The following is a 15,056-nucleotide window of genomic DNA, read 5'->3' as shown; positions in this document are numbered from 1 at the left end:
ATGCGCGGGAGCCCGCCCTGACGGAAGCAGACGTGGCGGCGGCGCTGCCCGGCGCTCCGCTCGCTGCCTTCCCTCTGTCCCTGCCCGCCGGCCGGCATGAGGGACCGCCGGCACCGGCCGCCCGCCCCGGCGCTGCTCTGCGCGCTGCTGGCGGCCCTGGCGGCCGCCGTGGTGCCGGAGGGCGGCCGCGCTCTCCCTCCGCTCAGCGACGACATCCCCTTCAGGGTGAACTGGCCCGGCACCGAGTTCAGCCTGGTCGGTACCGCGGCGGGGGCCGGGGGGTGTCCGGTCACTCCTCCCTCAGCGGCTTTCTCCCTGGAGGAGCCGGGCGGCTGTAGCTGTTAACGGGGGGCGGTGGCTCCAGCGGCGGAGCCCTCGCACTTGGCAGTTGGGGTTTGAAGCCGTTCCGTTACAGAAGTGTTTCAGGTTGGGGTGAGCCCCACATAGCCTTTGCTGGGGGGGTCCCTTAAGCATCTCCCCGCGTTTTGGCTGTGGTACACACGTCCCAGGGCAGAGGGTGAGTTCTAATACTCGGGCCATGGCCTGAGCCTGTCAGCTGGGCAAATCCCAGGGAAACCTGCCCTGAAAGTCAACATGGGAAAGGCTGCCGGAAAAGTGCAGCGGTTCTGGGGGTGTTGCTTTAGGAAACGTCCTTTATAACAGCAGGGATGTGGCAGGAGGCAGAGGGTGGAAGTGAAGGAGAAGGCAAGAAAAGCCTTCAGTCTTGTGGCATGATGGAGACCCAGGGAATACCCCGGGCCCCTATGAATTAACCGTACTGCTCGTCAGTCCCAGGCTGTTTCTAACAAGGAGCAGTAAAAGAACCACTGGACTAATCCACAGGTCGGTTGTTTTCTCAGCCTACAACTGGTGTCCTGTACAAAGAGGATAACTACATTATAATGACCACTGTGGACAAAGAGAAGTATAAATGCCTGCTTCCGCTGATAGCAAGTGGCAATGAGGTAAGTTCAGTCAAGCCTTTATTGCAGTTATAAACTGCAGACAAGTCTTGACAGCATCTTTTCAGTTCCCCCTTTTCCCCCTACCCCAGATAAGGAGAGAATCATCTACAGCACCCCTCAGAGCTTCACAGTTTGTGGTAGATGCCTTCACTTCGTATTACATACTAGCTCTGTAATAAGTGGGGCCAGTCTGAACGCTTTGAAGTCCTTATTTGGCAACACGTGATTGCTGTAATGTTCTGTGTATTGCTAAGATTGGGAAATGCTTGGGTTTTAAGTGCCGTTGTCAAATTCTAGATCAGTAAATGGCTATAGAGGTTGTTGACACTGCTGTCGTGATCATCCTATCTGTAAGTGCTATCCCAGTAGTGGTTCTACCAATGGTGGTTTATTCTTGGTCATTGCTTCCTCAATTGGACGTCTGGATGCACAGTTTGAGGTTTAAATTGAAAAAGAAATGAATGCCTTTGTTTGTACAGAAAATGTAGCTTGAGGAGGCCTTTGGTGGGGTTTATCATGGGTCGTTTATTCCTCCCGAGGTTCAGGGTGTGAGAAACACCCTGAGAACTTGCACAGATGAGCTGCACTCCTGTGGTGGGACCTCCCACTTTGACACAGCCCTCATCCTTTATGTGACTGACAGCACACCCAGCAGGCTAGGTGACAAGTCTTTAATACTCAAGAACTTGGAATGGAAATCTCTTCAATAGCATGCATGTTTCTAGAGCAAAAATGATGCAGAAGTAAACTTTCACGGTATTATTCATGCTTTTTTGATCCAATTTTTTAACTGCATAAAAGCTGTGCAACGTCCCAGTTATGCTGCATCAGCATTGACTAACAAATGAGAAGCTTGTTGGTGCTGTTTGCTTCTGCACACCCCACCCTGCCACTGTGGACACAAGCAAGTGGAGAGCTCCTGCTCTTTCACCACTTCTCAGCCACAAAACTTTTCTGGTTTGACTACTTTATTTGTGACTTCCATTTGCCCCTTGTTATTAAAGGATCTTTTTTTTCCCCCTAATCACAACACAGCTCCTTCAAGGCAGGAATTAATGAGGGCTTGTACCTTTCAATTCTGCAATGAGATTTTTGGTTTGTTTTTTTACTATTTCAAATGAATATTAACCAAACTAGTGTTAATTTTAGTGTAATGAAATATCCCTCTATTCTAGGAAGAAGAAAAAGACTATAAAGGTCCTACTCCAGGAGAATTACTGGAACCACTTTTTAAGCAAAGTAGCTGTTCATACAGGGTATGTTACTTCTGTGTTGATAATTCAAATGCTAATCAAAAGTTTACAATCCAGTCCATTTCAAGGTTTAGTGTATTAAACTGTTTGGATAAATATGTCTCAGACTTCAGGTACTAATTCAGGCCAAAATAAGGTCTCTACAACTTTATGAATCTCTTAATATGTTGATAAAAATCTGTATAATGGAAGATGTCAGCATTCAAATAAATGGGGTTGATCTATCAGCAATGTCGAACATGGATTTAAAATACTTTGTTCTTGGAATCAAGCCATATAATGTGTGACAACCTAATGAAAAGTGTTAGAAAACCAAACCAAACATGCTTCTAAATACTCTGAAAGTCTTCTAGTTTTCCATCAACTGTCATCCTGCTTCAAGACTCATGCCTTACATTAAAGAACAAGCCTAATACCAAAGCAACATGGTACAGAGACCATGAAAGTGGCTGAATATTTACACCTATGTGGCATCCCACACAAGTCCTTAAAGTAGGGAGAGTGTGTCAAACACAGCTGGTAAACAGCCTGTATCAAAGACAGTTGTCAAAACCAGGCTGCATGGAGTCACTGCAACTTAGCCCCAATGGTTTAGGGGAAAACTGAGTCTTTACATCTTATTTAACTCTTTTCCTTCGGTTTTTATCTGTGTGAAAGTCAAGGAAACTGCCCAGTGTATTTATTTGGAACATCAAAATGCTTAGAGAACACTGAGACCATTCATTGTGCTGTTGTTTTGGAGGGTGCCCAAGGCCATCTGCTTGGGCTGTGTTTCATTGCTGCAAAAGCCAGAATTTTGGGAGAATCTGGAGTGAGGGAGGATGTATCTAAACAGAAATCTGTTTATTTTAAGATTGAATCTTACTGGACATATGAAGTCTGCCATGGTAAACACATCCGCCAGTACCACGAGGAGAAGGAAACAGGACAGGTAGGCTTCTGCACATTGAGTCATCTTAAATTATGCCCCTTTTCCACTGGCATGTTCATGCTTAACTCCTCCTGAAGGCTTGAATTCCTGTACACCTGAAAAAGGATGGAAATTGGTAACTGCAATCTCTTTTAACTCCTTTTGATTGTAGAAAATAAACATCCAAGAATACTATCTGGGGAATATGATGATGAAGAGCCCATTATCAGAACCAGGTTTGTCTTGGGTTCTTTTATTTTGCTGATGCTTATTAATTGTTGGGTTTTAATTATTACTACCTGAGGAACAGGCTGTACAAAACTGATTCCCACTGCAATAGCATAGAATTTTGTAGATTACTTGTTACAGAATGTATTGTTATAGTGAATGCCTTTTAGCACCTCACATTTCATTCATCTTGTCAGTTTTGCCATGCTAATTGATTAGAGTGGAAATGCATGATCTTTAAGGCCCCGTCCAATCCTAATCATTGTATAATATGCACAAATCTGCAATAATTAGTGTCAGGGAAAGAAGATACATAATACAAGAAATGGAATCAGTGTGTGACAGACCAGACTTTGGTGATACAGCCTGTTGCCACTCTTTGGGTGGGGAGAAGTATCTTTCAAACTGTAGCAGAGGGCAGAGTATGTAGCACATGTTGGCCTCTGCTTTTCTGTAATAACACATCATCTGCAAACCTTGGAACTGTTTGAGAGTATTTTTTTAGGGATCCTGCTGTAAATCTTCAGAAATACTGAAATAGGGCTTTGGTGGGAATTAGGTAGCTGAGCCTCAAACTGTAGTTTAGAATAACTAATTTTTGGAGCGGTTGTAATTTTTTTTGCCTGTAAATTATAGTAGATGTTGGAAGTTCTGTGGTTGTATCTGCCAGTATTTGCCTTCTGGGTGAGCACTTCAGTGGTGTATTAGTCCAGAGAACTCTTTAAAATCCAAAGAGTAAGCATTCATTCATCAGTGATGATACAAACAGTAGGAAAAAACAATCTAGGTTGGTGGTTTTTAATTCTAGGTTAGTATGTAAAAGATGGCACCACGTTTTTCTGTTCCTGCAAGAGATTAACATGAATGCCTCAAATTTGGAAGGGATTTAGTACCTTTAATCCCATTCCTTCACATTCCTGCCTGCAGCCTTCAGCTGGGGATCTTAGTCCTGAAAAGAAACACAGCTTCAGAAACTGCATTGCTTGGCATTTCTTTACTACTGAGTTGCTTTACTGTCTGAGTCTTTTAGGATGTTGACCCTCTGTGTTTCTGCTTAGGTGGCAAACTATTCTTTTTATGCTTCCTACATAGCAATTCACACTACTCTTAAAAAATAGATGGTTTCTCAAACCACTGTAAGCTGAATGCAGGAGTGTGAGACAGTAAATTTGGACCAGCTGAATGGGTGATGGCAAAGCAGAGTGGCCTTTTGCTCACCTAACTCTGAATGGAGTCTTGAAGCAGTTTGGAAGGCTGAGGGACCTGGGGTGGTTTAGTCTGGAGAAGAGAAGGCTCAGGGGGGACCTGATGGCTGCCTCCAACTGCCTGACAGGAGGATGGAGCCAGGAGGGGCTGGGCTCTGCTCCCAAGGAACAAGGGATGGGACAAGAGGAACCGGCCTCAAGCTGCACCAGGGCAGGTTTAGATGGAGCTGAGGAACAATTCCTGCCCCAGAGGGTGCTCAGGCATTGGAACAGGCTGCCCAGGGCAGGGCTGCAGGCACCGGCCCTGCAAGTGTTCACACCCTGTGGAGACGAGGCCTCAGTGCCATGGGTTAGTGGTGGCCTTGGCAGTGCTGGGGAATGGTTGGACTGGGTGAGCTTAAAGGGCTTTTCCAACCTGGTTGATTCTATGATCCTCACCTGTGACATCTTGCAGCCCCAGCCCTGTAAGGATGTTTTCTCTCAGCATCATTAGTCTGGCATGAAGTCTGGCCTCACTTCTTCGTAGGAGTGCATCCTCTGAGGCTGGCTAGTGGGTGAGCTGAAGAACTTGCCTGTTTACTATCCCAGCCTGTAATCCACTCACCTTGAGAAGGGCAGTCAGGTGGCCTGGAAGAACAGCAGTAGTGAGTGACATGTTCTCCTGCCCTGACTGGCCTTCCTCTGATGCTAGGGCTGGATTTGGCCTGTCCTGTACACTCAAAAGTGTTTTAAGACAATGCTAGTTCCTGTTTTGTTCTGTTTGCTCTGGACCTCCTGACAGGTCACCATTTATTTCCTTTCTTTCCTCTTTTGCACCTGCAAGTTCATGAAATTGGCTCTTGTCAGCATATACACAAAGTACCAGCAAATACACACACCATACAGACTTCTGTGTATGTAATTGCATTTTATTTCAAGTTCACAGATTTTATGCTTACCTCATTCTTAATTATTCCCTAGATCAAGAAGAGAAGGAAAATCTCAAAGACAGTGCAAAAGAGGCAAGTGAAAACCATCTATTTTAACTTTAGCCATCAATAGTGGAGGCAATTTATATGTGATGAGATTAATGTTACAAGTTCCCTTCCAAATTGAGAACCAAAAAATGAAACTGTTCCTGAGCTGCACTCTTCTCACTTTGATTCTCAGTCCCAGCTCAGGAAGCTATATAGTCTAGTTAGTCAATCTTCTTTCCATTCTACTTATTTACCTTAAAATTATGCTAATCTTAAACTTAAATGTGATGAATTATGTACTCTTCTACTCTGAAGACAATACACATAACCACAAATCCACATTATGGTCTACTGACAGTTTTCCAATTCCCTTAATGACACTTTTGTGCATTTTGGGTACAGAAAAAAAGATTAACAAAATCCTACAGCACAAAATCCCTAAGAGATTTCTTAGCTGACTTCACCCTTCCCATAAAACTCTGCTTCCCTTTACCATTAGAGAACTTTGCTGTTTGTTTAGGCCCCAAAACTCAGTTCTGAGTCACTAACTTGATAGCAAAACAGTGGAAGTACTTGAAGCACGTTGGAGTTCGGAATTTGCAGTAGCCTGTGGACAGACACACACCTACCTTATTGCCAGTTATCCTTCCTTTTAAGTCTTATATCAATTTTTAGTCTGCATGTCCCTTGCAGTGCTGATTTACATAGCACAGAGTGGTGGTTCTGCAGAGGATCTCAGAAAATACACATGCCAGATAAGTTGGTGGAGCAGAACCAAGTCAGAATGTGGCCCAATCTAATGGCAGTGGCAGTTATGCCTCTTGGAAATTCAAACTAAGCTCCTTGTAAGGGAAATTATTTTTTCTTTCAGAGGAAGTTGTCTTTTACTGACTTTGACAGTTTTTCTGATATACAAACGCTGTCTTGGTTTCAGTCCATAAAGAATTTAGCCATAATTTGCATGGGTTCTCTAGTTGGGAAAGGGAAAGAACACATAACAGATAACACAGCTGGGTGGTGCTTCAAGCAACTGCCACAACAAGAGGTGTATCTTAAGTCCTACTGCGTGCCTTTCAGTTGTGTGCAAACCACAGCTACCTGCATTCAGATTTCTTGGTTACCTTCAATGAAATGTATAGGCATAATTCTTCAATTTTTAAGGAAAAAACACTTGTTTCGTTGAGAAAGACAGAAAAGGAAGGCACTGGTACCTTTTTTATCAGCTCTTTTGTAGACAAACAGAATGTATTTTCATTTCTTACCTTTGAATATTGAAGTATAAAGTTGATAAGTGACTGGAAGCCAAGAAGCACCTGAGCAGTTGAGCTGCTGGCATGTTCATTCTTTAACCTCATGAATGTCTCATCATTTCATTCATGATGGAGCAATTTGAGGAGAGAATCAGTAGCCTGTGATGGGGTAATGTAGTTTGAAAAGCAAAATAAGTAGATACAGAAGGGTCTCAGGTCCTCAGGTTAGTGTCCTGGGCACAGAAGGCACCACCACCTTTTAGCACAAAGCCTGATTTGTCACGCACTGCAAACCTATACTAGCTCAAGCAACACAGGTAGGAAAAGGTCTAGTCTGTGGGTTCCAGCATGGCTTTTGCACAAGCAGTACTTTTGGTACCTAGGAACTTCAGCTGCTTCCAAGTTAGGAACCCAGAGAGGGATTTTTACCAGTTTGGGGAATTAATTTCTTAAAGTAGAAGCTGGATGAAACATAGGAAGGGACAAGTCTAAAGACAGCCACACTTTTCTTTGTATCTATCATTAACTTTATTAGCCATAATAACAGCTGGTGTGGGATGCTCTGGATATGGAACAGTCCAGGCTGGGAATGCCAAGAGATGTAGTGCAGGCATCACTTTGCAGGGGTGTTTTAGAGTCTACAAGCCTTGGCACTGAAGTGAAGGTAATGGGCCTGGTCAGACCTGAGCTGAGTCTGGCAGAGCTACTCTCATCCCCTTGTCTCCTGCAGGGTGAACACAGCTGGCTTGGTGCTCTTCCAAAACACTGCACGCAGCTGACAAGCTCATTTAGAACTGAAACATCAGGCAGCCCATGCAGAGAAACGACCTGCTTTTGTAGTCAAAACTCATGTGTGGCTCAGTGCATTTGTGCAGGGTATGGAGGTAATAAACCAGAGCATGTTTGCATGTTGCAGAAACACCAAGTGACTACACAGGGGCTGTTTTCAATACTGTAATGCTCGCTCTGCAGAGTATAAGCATGTCTTTTGTTTCAGAAGACTCAAAGGAGCTTTATTCATCCTCTTAATTTTTTACTTTCTTTCACCTAGATACCTACCAAAAACATAGAAGGGCAAATGACCCCATATTACCCTGTAGAAATGGGAAATGGCACACCTTGTAGCTTGAGACAAAACCTGCCCAGGTCAAGCACAGTGATGTACATCTGTCACCCAGAAGCTAAACATGAGATCCTTTCAGTAGCAGAAGTTACCACCTGCGAATACGAAGTGGTTATATTGACACCTCTGCTCTGCAGCCATCCTAAATACAGGTACAGTACTCCAGTTTTGGCTACCATCACTTCAAATTGTCATCAGGTGCCACACATGTATGTGCTTATGTAAGTCATGCCCAGCTGTGGTTTCTGGTACAGAGCTGTGACACTTGTATGTACTTTGGCAAGGCATCCTAAGTTTTCAGGTTAAATTGCATGATCTTTGCAGTCTGTAAGGCTCTAATGCCTGATTTCACATGAGAAACAGATGGGAAGTACAACTATTTCCAGCAGGTAAGTTCCTAGCCCTGTCACTGGGGAAACACAAACTAGGGCAATAAGGCTGCAGGCAGATTAACAACAGCCTGTCTCCTCTTAGCTCATGATTTCAAGGTCTGGGGGATCATCTCTGTGGTATTTAAAGAATGCAGATTGCATCAGTGTGTTATTTTGAGTATAGACTTCAACTTCCATAATTCCAGAAAACAAAAGTAGTCTTCAGGCATAACCTTGATGTTATTTTAGTAGTAGTCCCAACTTAAGGAGCTCTCATCTGTCTCTGTCCTGCTTTACTGCCTTCAGCTGTGAAGTCATTTTCACATGAAACATCACAATTTCAGTGTTATTTTCCAAAATTAAGCTTAGGATTTCCCCTCCCACCCCCAGATTGTGCCGTGCACCTATGGGATACGTTTAGTCTCAGTCATATGGATTCTTGGCTGTTCAAGGGGTGTAAATAGAACTGCAGAGTGAATCTGGTATACAAATGAAGGGGGAAAGAGTGGCAGGAGTTCTGAATTTCCCATGTACACAGATGTTAGAACAAGGGAGGATTTAATCCCTGCTCTGAAATAGGCAAGTGAGTCTATAAAGGACAAAATCCTCAATCATGCATTTAATAAACACTTGCTGTTGGAGTAAATAAGTTATGCTATTAAATATTACGTTATCAGTTGTACATTCCTTCATGAAGATGGGTTTGGCAACAAGTTGTCTGCTGTGCTTCCCTATTACACTGTTACCTGTTTACTCTGACCCTTTTAAGCCTCTGTATGAGCCCCAAACTAGAAAGTGCAGAGACATATTGTTCTATTGTTTGATAAGGACAAATCTTGAGCTCCCTCCTCCCAAAGGGCAGGCAGGGAGAGCTTCCTGGCCACTAGCAGGAAATACTTAAAATAAACATAAAGGTCTTTGTTATCTCCCACTTCATCATCTCTGTTAAATAAAGATGGGTGGAGATGGCAGCTGGAAGTGCTGCTCAGCTGAGGAAGCAACAAACCAACCTCATGTTAAGAGCACTTTTCCTCTCATGTGTTCCTTAAACAGCACCGAGCAGTACTTCAGCCACCAGTGCTCTTCCCATTATCTTACCCAATAATGGACTTGCATTAACTGAGCAGAAGTATTTCCATTAGTTCTTCTCTGGGTGCAGTTTGAGGGGTTTTTAAATTGGTGGGAATGGGGGCCAAGGAGGGAGGCAGTAAAAGGTAGCGTTTGTCTGCTCTGACTATCAGTCTTAGTGCTGTTTAAATAAAATTGAGATAAAGCCAGGCTGCTTTGGTACAGGGCTTGTTTCATCTAGAGTGCAGATGTAATTTATGGAATGTTTTAAGGTTCTTTTAACTACAGTGGTGATTATTTCACAACTAGTGCTGTGTACTACAGCCTCTTCCTAGGAGGACATCACCAAAGGCCACCTTGCTCCTGAAGCAGTATCTGCACATTTGGTTTGTAAATAAGCTTTCTCCAAAAAGGCCCTTTTCAATAGGAGGAGCAGGGAAAGCTGCACAAATGCGTTATTGTGGTTCTCATTGTGATGTTCACTTTCCTTTACTATATTCTGTTAAGGCTTATTTGGTGCTTTAACGAGGCCTTCATGTACACTGAGAAGAAACCTGCGTTGACTCTGCTTCATCTCTTACTTTTTCTTTCCTGAGATAAGCTGCTTTTTGCAGACATAGAATCCCAGAATGGTTTGGTTTGGAAGGGACCTTAAAGCTCATCCAGTTCCAGCCCCCTGCCATGGGCAGGGACACCTTCCACTGGAGCAGCTTGCTCCAAGCCCCTGTGTCCAACCTGGCCTTGAGCACTGCCAGGGATGGGGCATGAAGAGAGTGGTAAAGGAATAATGGGTATATGTGCACTAAGAAAAGCCACATATGTTAGGCAATACAAGAATGTATGATTCTAATGATACAGGAACTGCATCTATCAGGTTTAACCTTTGCTGTTTCCAGGTTTCTGAGAGTTTTGTGTGGCCTTGACACTACATTCATAGTTCATGTACACTGCAGTTTTCCTTTTAATATGCAGCTTTTCCTTTTGATGAAGAGGGGTTTGATCACATTTCCAGTCATCTGGCAGCATTAGGAGGGAGACTAAACCGGGTGAAAAACATAGTCACATCAGTTATAAGAACAGGGTAGCTTTGGCTGAGACAGTGCAAGTACAAGAAGGAAAATACACACCTCAGCCAGAAACTCAGAGCAGTAAAATAATCTGTCTTGTCTTTAAGGCATGGTAAGTGATGTTTGGCTCACTTGTTTGGACAGGTTCAGGGCCTCTCCTGTGAATGACATCTTCTGCCAGTCTCTGCCAGGATCACCACTTAAGCCCCATAATCTGGAACAGCTGGAGAAACAGCAAGAAATGATGAAGATGCCTTTTAGAAAGGTTAAGGAGGTAGGATTTGTTTCACTTTGAATAGAAAATACTTACTTTCCATGCTGTAACACCCACAACTCTCACTTCCATGGAGTAAATTCTGTTACCCAGCTTTGTAAGACCATGTCAGTCTGTTGAAGTCATCTGTAAGTTACCTACTTTGGAATGAAAACAAAGCAAGGAAGTTTGGGCTACTGATTTAGAACTTTTTGTAGCCTGCAGTTTACAGATGGGTGAAGTCTTTGGCTCTTTTTTCTCAGCTATGCTAAAGACAGTGAAAACAATGACAAAATGCTTTCATACTTGTTCCCACAGTCACCTCACTTAGTATGAAGTAACTTCACTTAATTTATATGACTTTGCAAGGGCCTTATGAAATCTAAATGGGTGTTTTTGTGTAAAATTCCATTTCAGGAAGAAATGCAGTCAACAAAAGAAGAGAAATTTTCTTCCATTCACAAGCCTGTTGCTGTTGGCAGCCATCAACTGTTAACTGTGGGAACAACCCACATCTCCAAACTGACTGATGAGCAGCTCATAAAGGAATTTCTGAGTGGTTCTTACTGCTTCCATGGGGTGAGAAATAAGCCACATATAATTAAATAGCTACTCCTTAATTGCACATACTGGTTTATGTATTTAATTTCTCCATGAACTGTGATAGCTGCATTCGGATACAGCTAATACTTGCCTCTCCCTGCATTGATATCGGGAAGGCTTATGTGCCAAGAAGGTATCTTTAACCTTTCTGTTGAAATTCAGTTTATCTGAACAATCATAAATAAACAGAATATTTATAAATTGAATAGAATCACAGTGAAATTAAAGTAGATCCTGAGAACTGATTTGGTTAATGAGAAGGAAAAAAAGACTCTCATCAGACTTACTGAGAGAACAGCCAGCAGAGCAAAGGCATCTGAAGTTGTGCTGTCTTTCAAAGAGGAAAGTATTTCTTTAAGAGATAAACAGGGAGTATATAACTAGTTTAAGGAATTTAGTCCTATGTGGTTCTTCGGGTTTAAACTTGGCTTAGACTCACTTATTCCACCTCTGACACTTCCTTCCCTGTGTCAGTCTGATAAGAGAGTCCCTTTCAGTGCCAGTCTTGAATCAACACATCTAATTAACAGATGGGAAAGTTGACAGCTAAAATCAATAGTGGTTTAGGGTCTGGAGGGAAGTGGACATGGCTCTTTGGGGGCATTTTATCTGGTTTGTGGGTTTTAGCTTTGTTTTAACACTGAGATTATCCCTCTCCCCAGGGTGTTGGCTGGTGGAAGTATGAATTCTGCTACGGCAAATACGTTCATCAGTATCATGAGGTATGTTTAAGTAGTTGCATGTTGTGCCACTAGATGGCTGTGGGGAATAAGGGGTTAGAGAATCTGCACTCTGAAAACACCGGCATCATGTTCTTGGGTGATTTAAGTTGGATTTCAGGAAAGAAATCCTCTGTGTGCTGCCTGTGTTATGCAGGGGGATGTAGGTACCATGTCAGACAGAGCTGACATTCTACACATCATTTACAATATGCTCGCAGCTAAATATGTCGTACAAGGTGTAATTATCAGCTTCCCCTTTTGTAGGACAAGGAAACTGGCAAGACTTCTGTGGTGGTGGGTACGTGGAACAAGGAGGAACACATTGAGTGGGCCAGGAAGAACGCTGCTAGAACATATCATCTGCGGGAAGACGGCACGCAGACCGTTCGGTATGGGTACCATCACCATCATCACTGCCCTCATGCTTGCCATAGAGAGGAATAATCATCAGGGCCACTTCTGCAGCGTGTGAATGTTCAGTTCACAAATAGCTACTGCTTTGAGGAGCAGTGTGTATAGGTATTTGGTTTATTATTATTTCCCCCTAATGAGCATGCAACATCAGAAAAGGTAATTCAACCCTTGGGATATGACACAGAGAAGGATCTCCCAAGAGTGAACAACTGTTTGCTTCTGCAGTCACTGAAATACAGTGTTACTACTTTGGTTTGTATATTTGAGTTAAATAGAATCACAGAGCAGTTTAGGTTGGGAGGGACCTTAAAGCTCCTCCAGCTCCAATGCCTGCCACGGGCAGGGACCCCTTCCACTGGAGCAGCTTGCTCCAAGCCCCCTGTATTTGAAGAATGATGAGATATGCATCACACAAGTTAGCTGCCCGCCTAAGATCTGTGTTTACTATTTCCAAACGATTTCATTCCCGTCTTTTGTGGCAGGATGGTGTCTCATTTCTATGGAAATGGAGATGTTTGTGACTTGACAGACAAGCCAAGGCAGGTGACTGTGAAATTGAAGTAAGTTCACTTTCCTAGTAAACTGCTGTTTTGTGTCTCTGCTCTCTGTGTCAGAGGGGGCAGCCTCTGCTGTCTGCAGAAAGCAATGACTGTCAACTTCCTAAAATGCAAGAGGGAAATACATGGTTTAGTTCTGTGTTTCTTGGACACTAAACACCACAACATTTCCTTTCTGTTGCAGATGTAAAGAATCCGATTCCCCTCATGCTGTAACCATATACATGTTAGAGCCTCATTCTTGCCAATACATCCTTGGGGTAAGAAAAGACATATGGGGGATTCCCTGTGATCAGGTGCCACCTGGCAGAGAGTATCTCCAGGTGTCTCCTAGTGACTCTTCCCAGGAGATTCCCAGAGTACAAGTAGTATACTTCAGCCCATACACATAACATCTAAGCAAGTATTGCATTTTGTTCAGTTGGATCTGCTCAGAGAAAGGAGAGTCACTGTTCATTACACTAATTACACTGAGTATGCTGTGGGGGTCATACCCAAAAGTAGAAAGCACTTACTCAGGTTTAGAGAATGCTGCTCTAGAACTGTGCCTATGGCGGTCTGTCTTCATTGATCTCCTGCTCTGTTGTAAAATAGAACTCCAGACTGGTTTGTGTTGGAAGGACCTTAAGGCTCCTCCAGCTCCAACCCCTGCCACGGGCAGGGACCCCTTCCACTGGAGCAGCTTGCTCCAAGCCCCTGTGTCCAACCTGGCCTTGAGCACTGCCAGGGATGGGGCAGCCACAGCTTCTCTGGGCACCCTGTGCCAGCGCCTCAGCACCCTCACAGGGAAGAGCTTCTGCCTAAGAGCTCAGCTCAGTCTCCCCTCGGGCAGGTTCAAGCCATTCCCCCTTGGCCTGTCCCTACAGGCCCTTGTCCCAGGCCCCTCTCCAGCTTTCCTGCACCCCTTCAGGCACTGGAGGTACGATTTCGTAGTCTTTACTGTTCCAATCTGTTCCATCCAAGGTGGAGTCTCCCGTCATCTGTAAGATTCTGGACACAGCAGACGAGCACGGGCTCCTCTCGGTGCCCAGCTGAGGAGCAGCAGAGCCCCTGCACAAGCCATACCTGTCACCAAGGCCACCGGCTGCTCCTCCTTCACATCCCCCTGTGAGACGGTGCCAGCCAAGAGCAGCTTCAGCCTCACCAGCAGAACCCTGGCAGAGGAGGGACTCACGAACCACTTTGTGTATAACAATGTGTATATAAGAGGTTATCGATAAACTCTGAATGATTAAAATCTTGTCTTGCACTTCCTCTTTGACTTGTGTGTGGCACCTTCTGCAGCCGGCGGCGTCAGCACTGAGGTGTAAGACACCAGCTTCACAAGGCAAGAGGAATACGGCCCAGCTTCATGGGAGAAGTTCAGCTGCCAAGAGAACCCTTCACTCGGGAGCCTTCACCAGCTGCTGCAACACTGACTGCTGTTCTGCTGCCACTGCTTGTCCACACACAGCGTTACCTCAGTTTGACTGCTTGGAAATGCATTCTCCTGTTGCCTTATCCCTTCAAGTGTTATTTTTTCCTCCCAGCCTGGGATATTTTGTGATATTAACACTGCAGGGTTCATCTTACTGTATTTATTTTGCTGGACATTCTTCCTGCCATCGCTGAGACTTGCTGTTGTGCTTCCAAGGACTCTCAGGTATGACACAAGTGATCAACAGCCAGCAGTTGGTGCAGCAGAGCTGTCAATACAAGCCAGCCCTCTCCACTCCCCTGTCTGTATTCAGCCACGTGTGGCATTTGTGTGTCTGAGCAGTTTCCTTCTCAACAGTGACTCCTCAGTGCATCCCCCTGCCTCCTGATGGACCTTTTCTGTCTTCTGGTACACAGCAGCCATGCCAGTAAGAGATGTGGTGCAGGTGCATGAAGTTCTAGTCTGCTGCCCCACACATCCCTGGAAGTAAGGTGAAATGCCACGTCGATTCCCACTGTCCTTTTAAAATAGCTGCTTTCAAAGTAACTTTGCTCATTGCTGGTTTGCAGCCAACACCCCCTCGAGGCTCAGTCCCTCAGGAGAGCCCAGGGCTGGCACAGTGCACCATTTACCAGCTGGGACCTGGATCCCTTCCTTTGTGGCTGAGTTACCCCAGCCCAGACACACCCCAGCC

The 15,056-nt window shown here is 44.5% G+C and overlaps 1 protein-coding gene across 1 annotated transcript; it reads left to right on the top strand.

The window, feature by feature from the left end:
- The first annotated feature begins 22 nt into the window (after positions 1 to 22).
- ERLEC1 (endoplasmic reticulum lectin 1) lies at positions 23 to 14,199 on the top strand. The gene is made up of 14 exons (XM_061356873.1): positions 23 to 255; positions 861 to 965; positions 2,141 to 2,221; positions 3,072 to 3,149; positions 3,301 to 3,364; positions 5,522 to 5,562; positions 7,819 to 8,042; positions 10,541 to 10,670; positions 11,067 to 11,228; positions 11,915 to 11,974; positions 12,239 to 12,363; positions 12,871 to 12,948; positions 13,130 to 13,205; positions 13,909 to 14,199. The coding sequence occupies exons 1-14, from the start codon at positions 97 to 99 to the stop codon at positions 13,978 to 13,980; spliced, it is 1,455 nt and encodes a 484-aa protein (XP_061212857.1). The 5' UTR covers positions 23 to 96; the 3' UTR covers positions 13,981 to 14,199.
- The last annotated feature ends 857 nt before the right edge of the window (positions 14,200 to 15,056 follow it).

This window comes from Neopsephotus bourkii, unplaced genomic scaffold (assembly GCF_033783945.1).
Source record: "Neopsephotus bourkii isolate Nb327-2 ecotype Australia unplaced genomic scaffold, CSIRO-AGI_Nbou_v1 NB_873, whole genome shotgun sequence".
NCBI classification, from domain to species: Eukaryota; Metazoa; Chordata; class Aves; order Psittaciformes; family Psittacidae; genus Neopsephotus; species Neopsephotus bourkii.
Note: the sequence above shows the minus strand (reverse complement) of the source record. Positions and strands in the feature narration are given on the sequence as shown.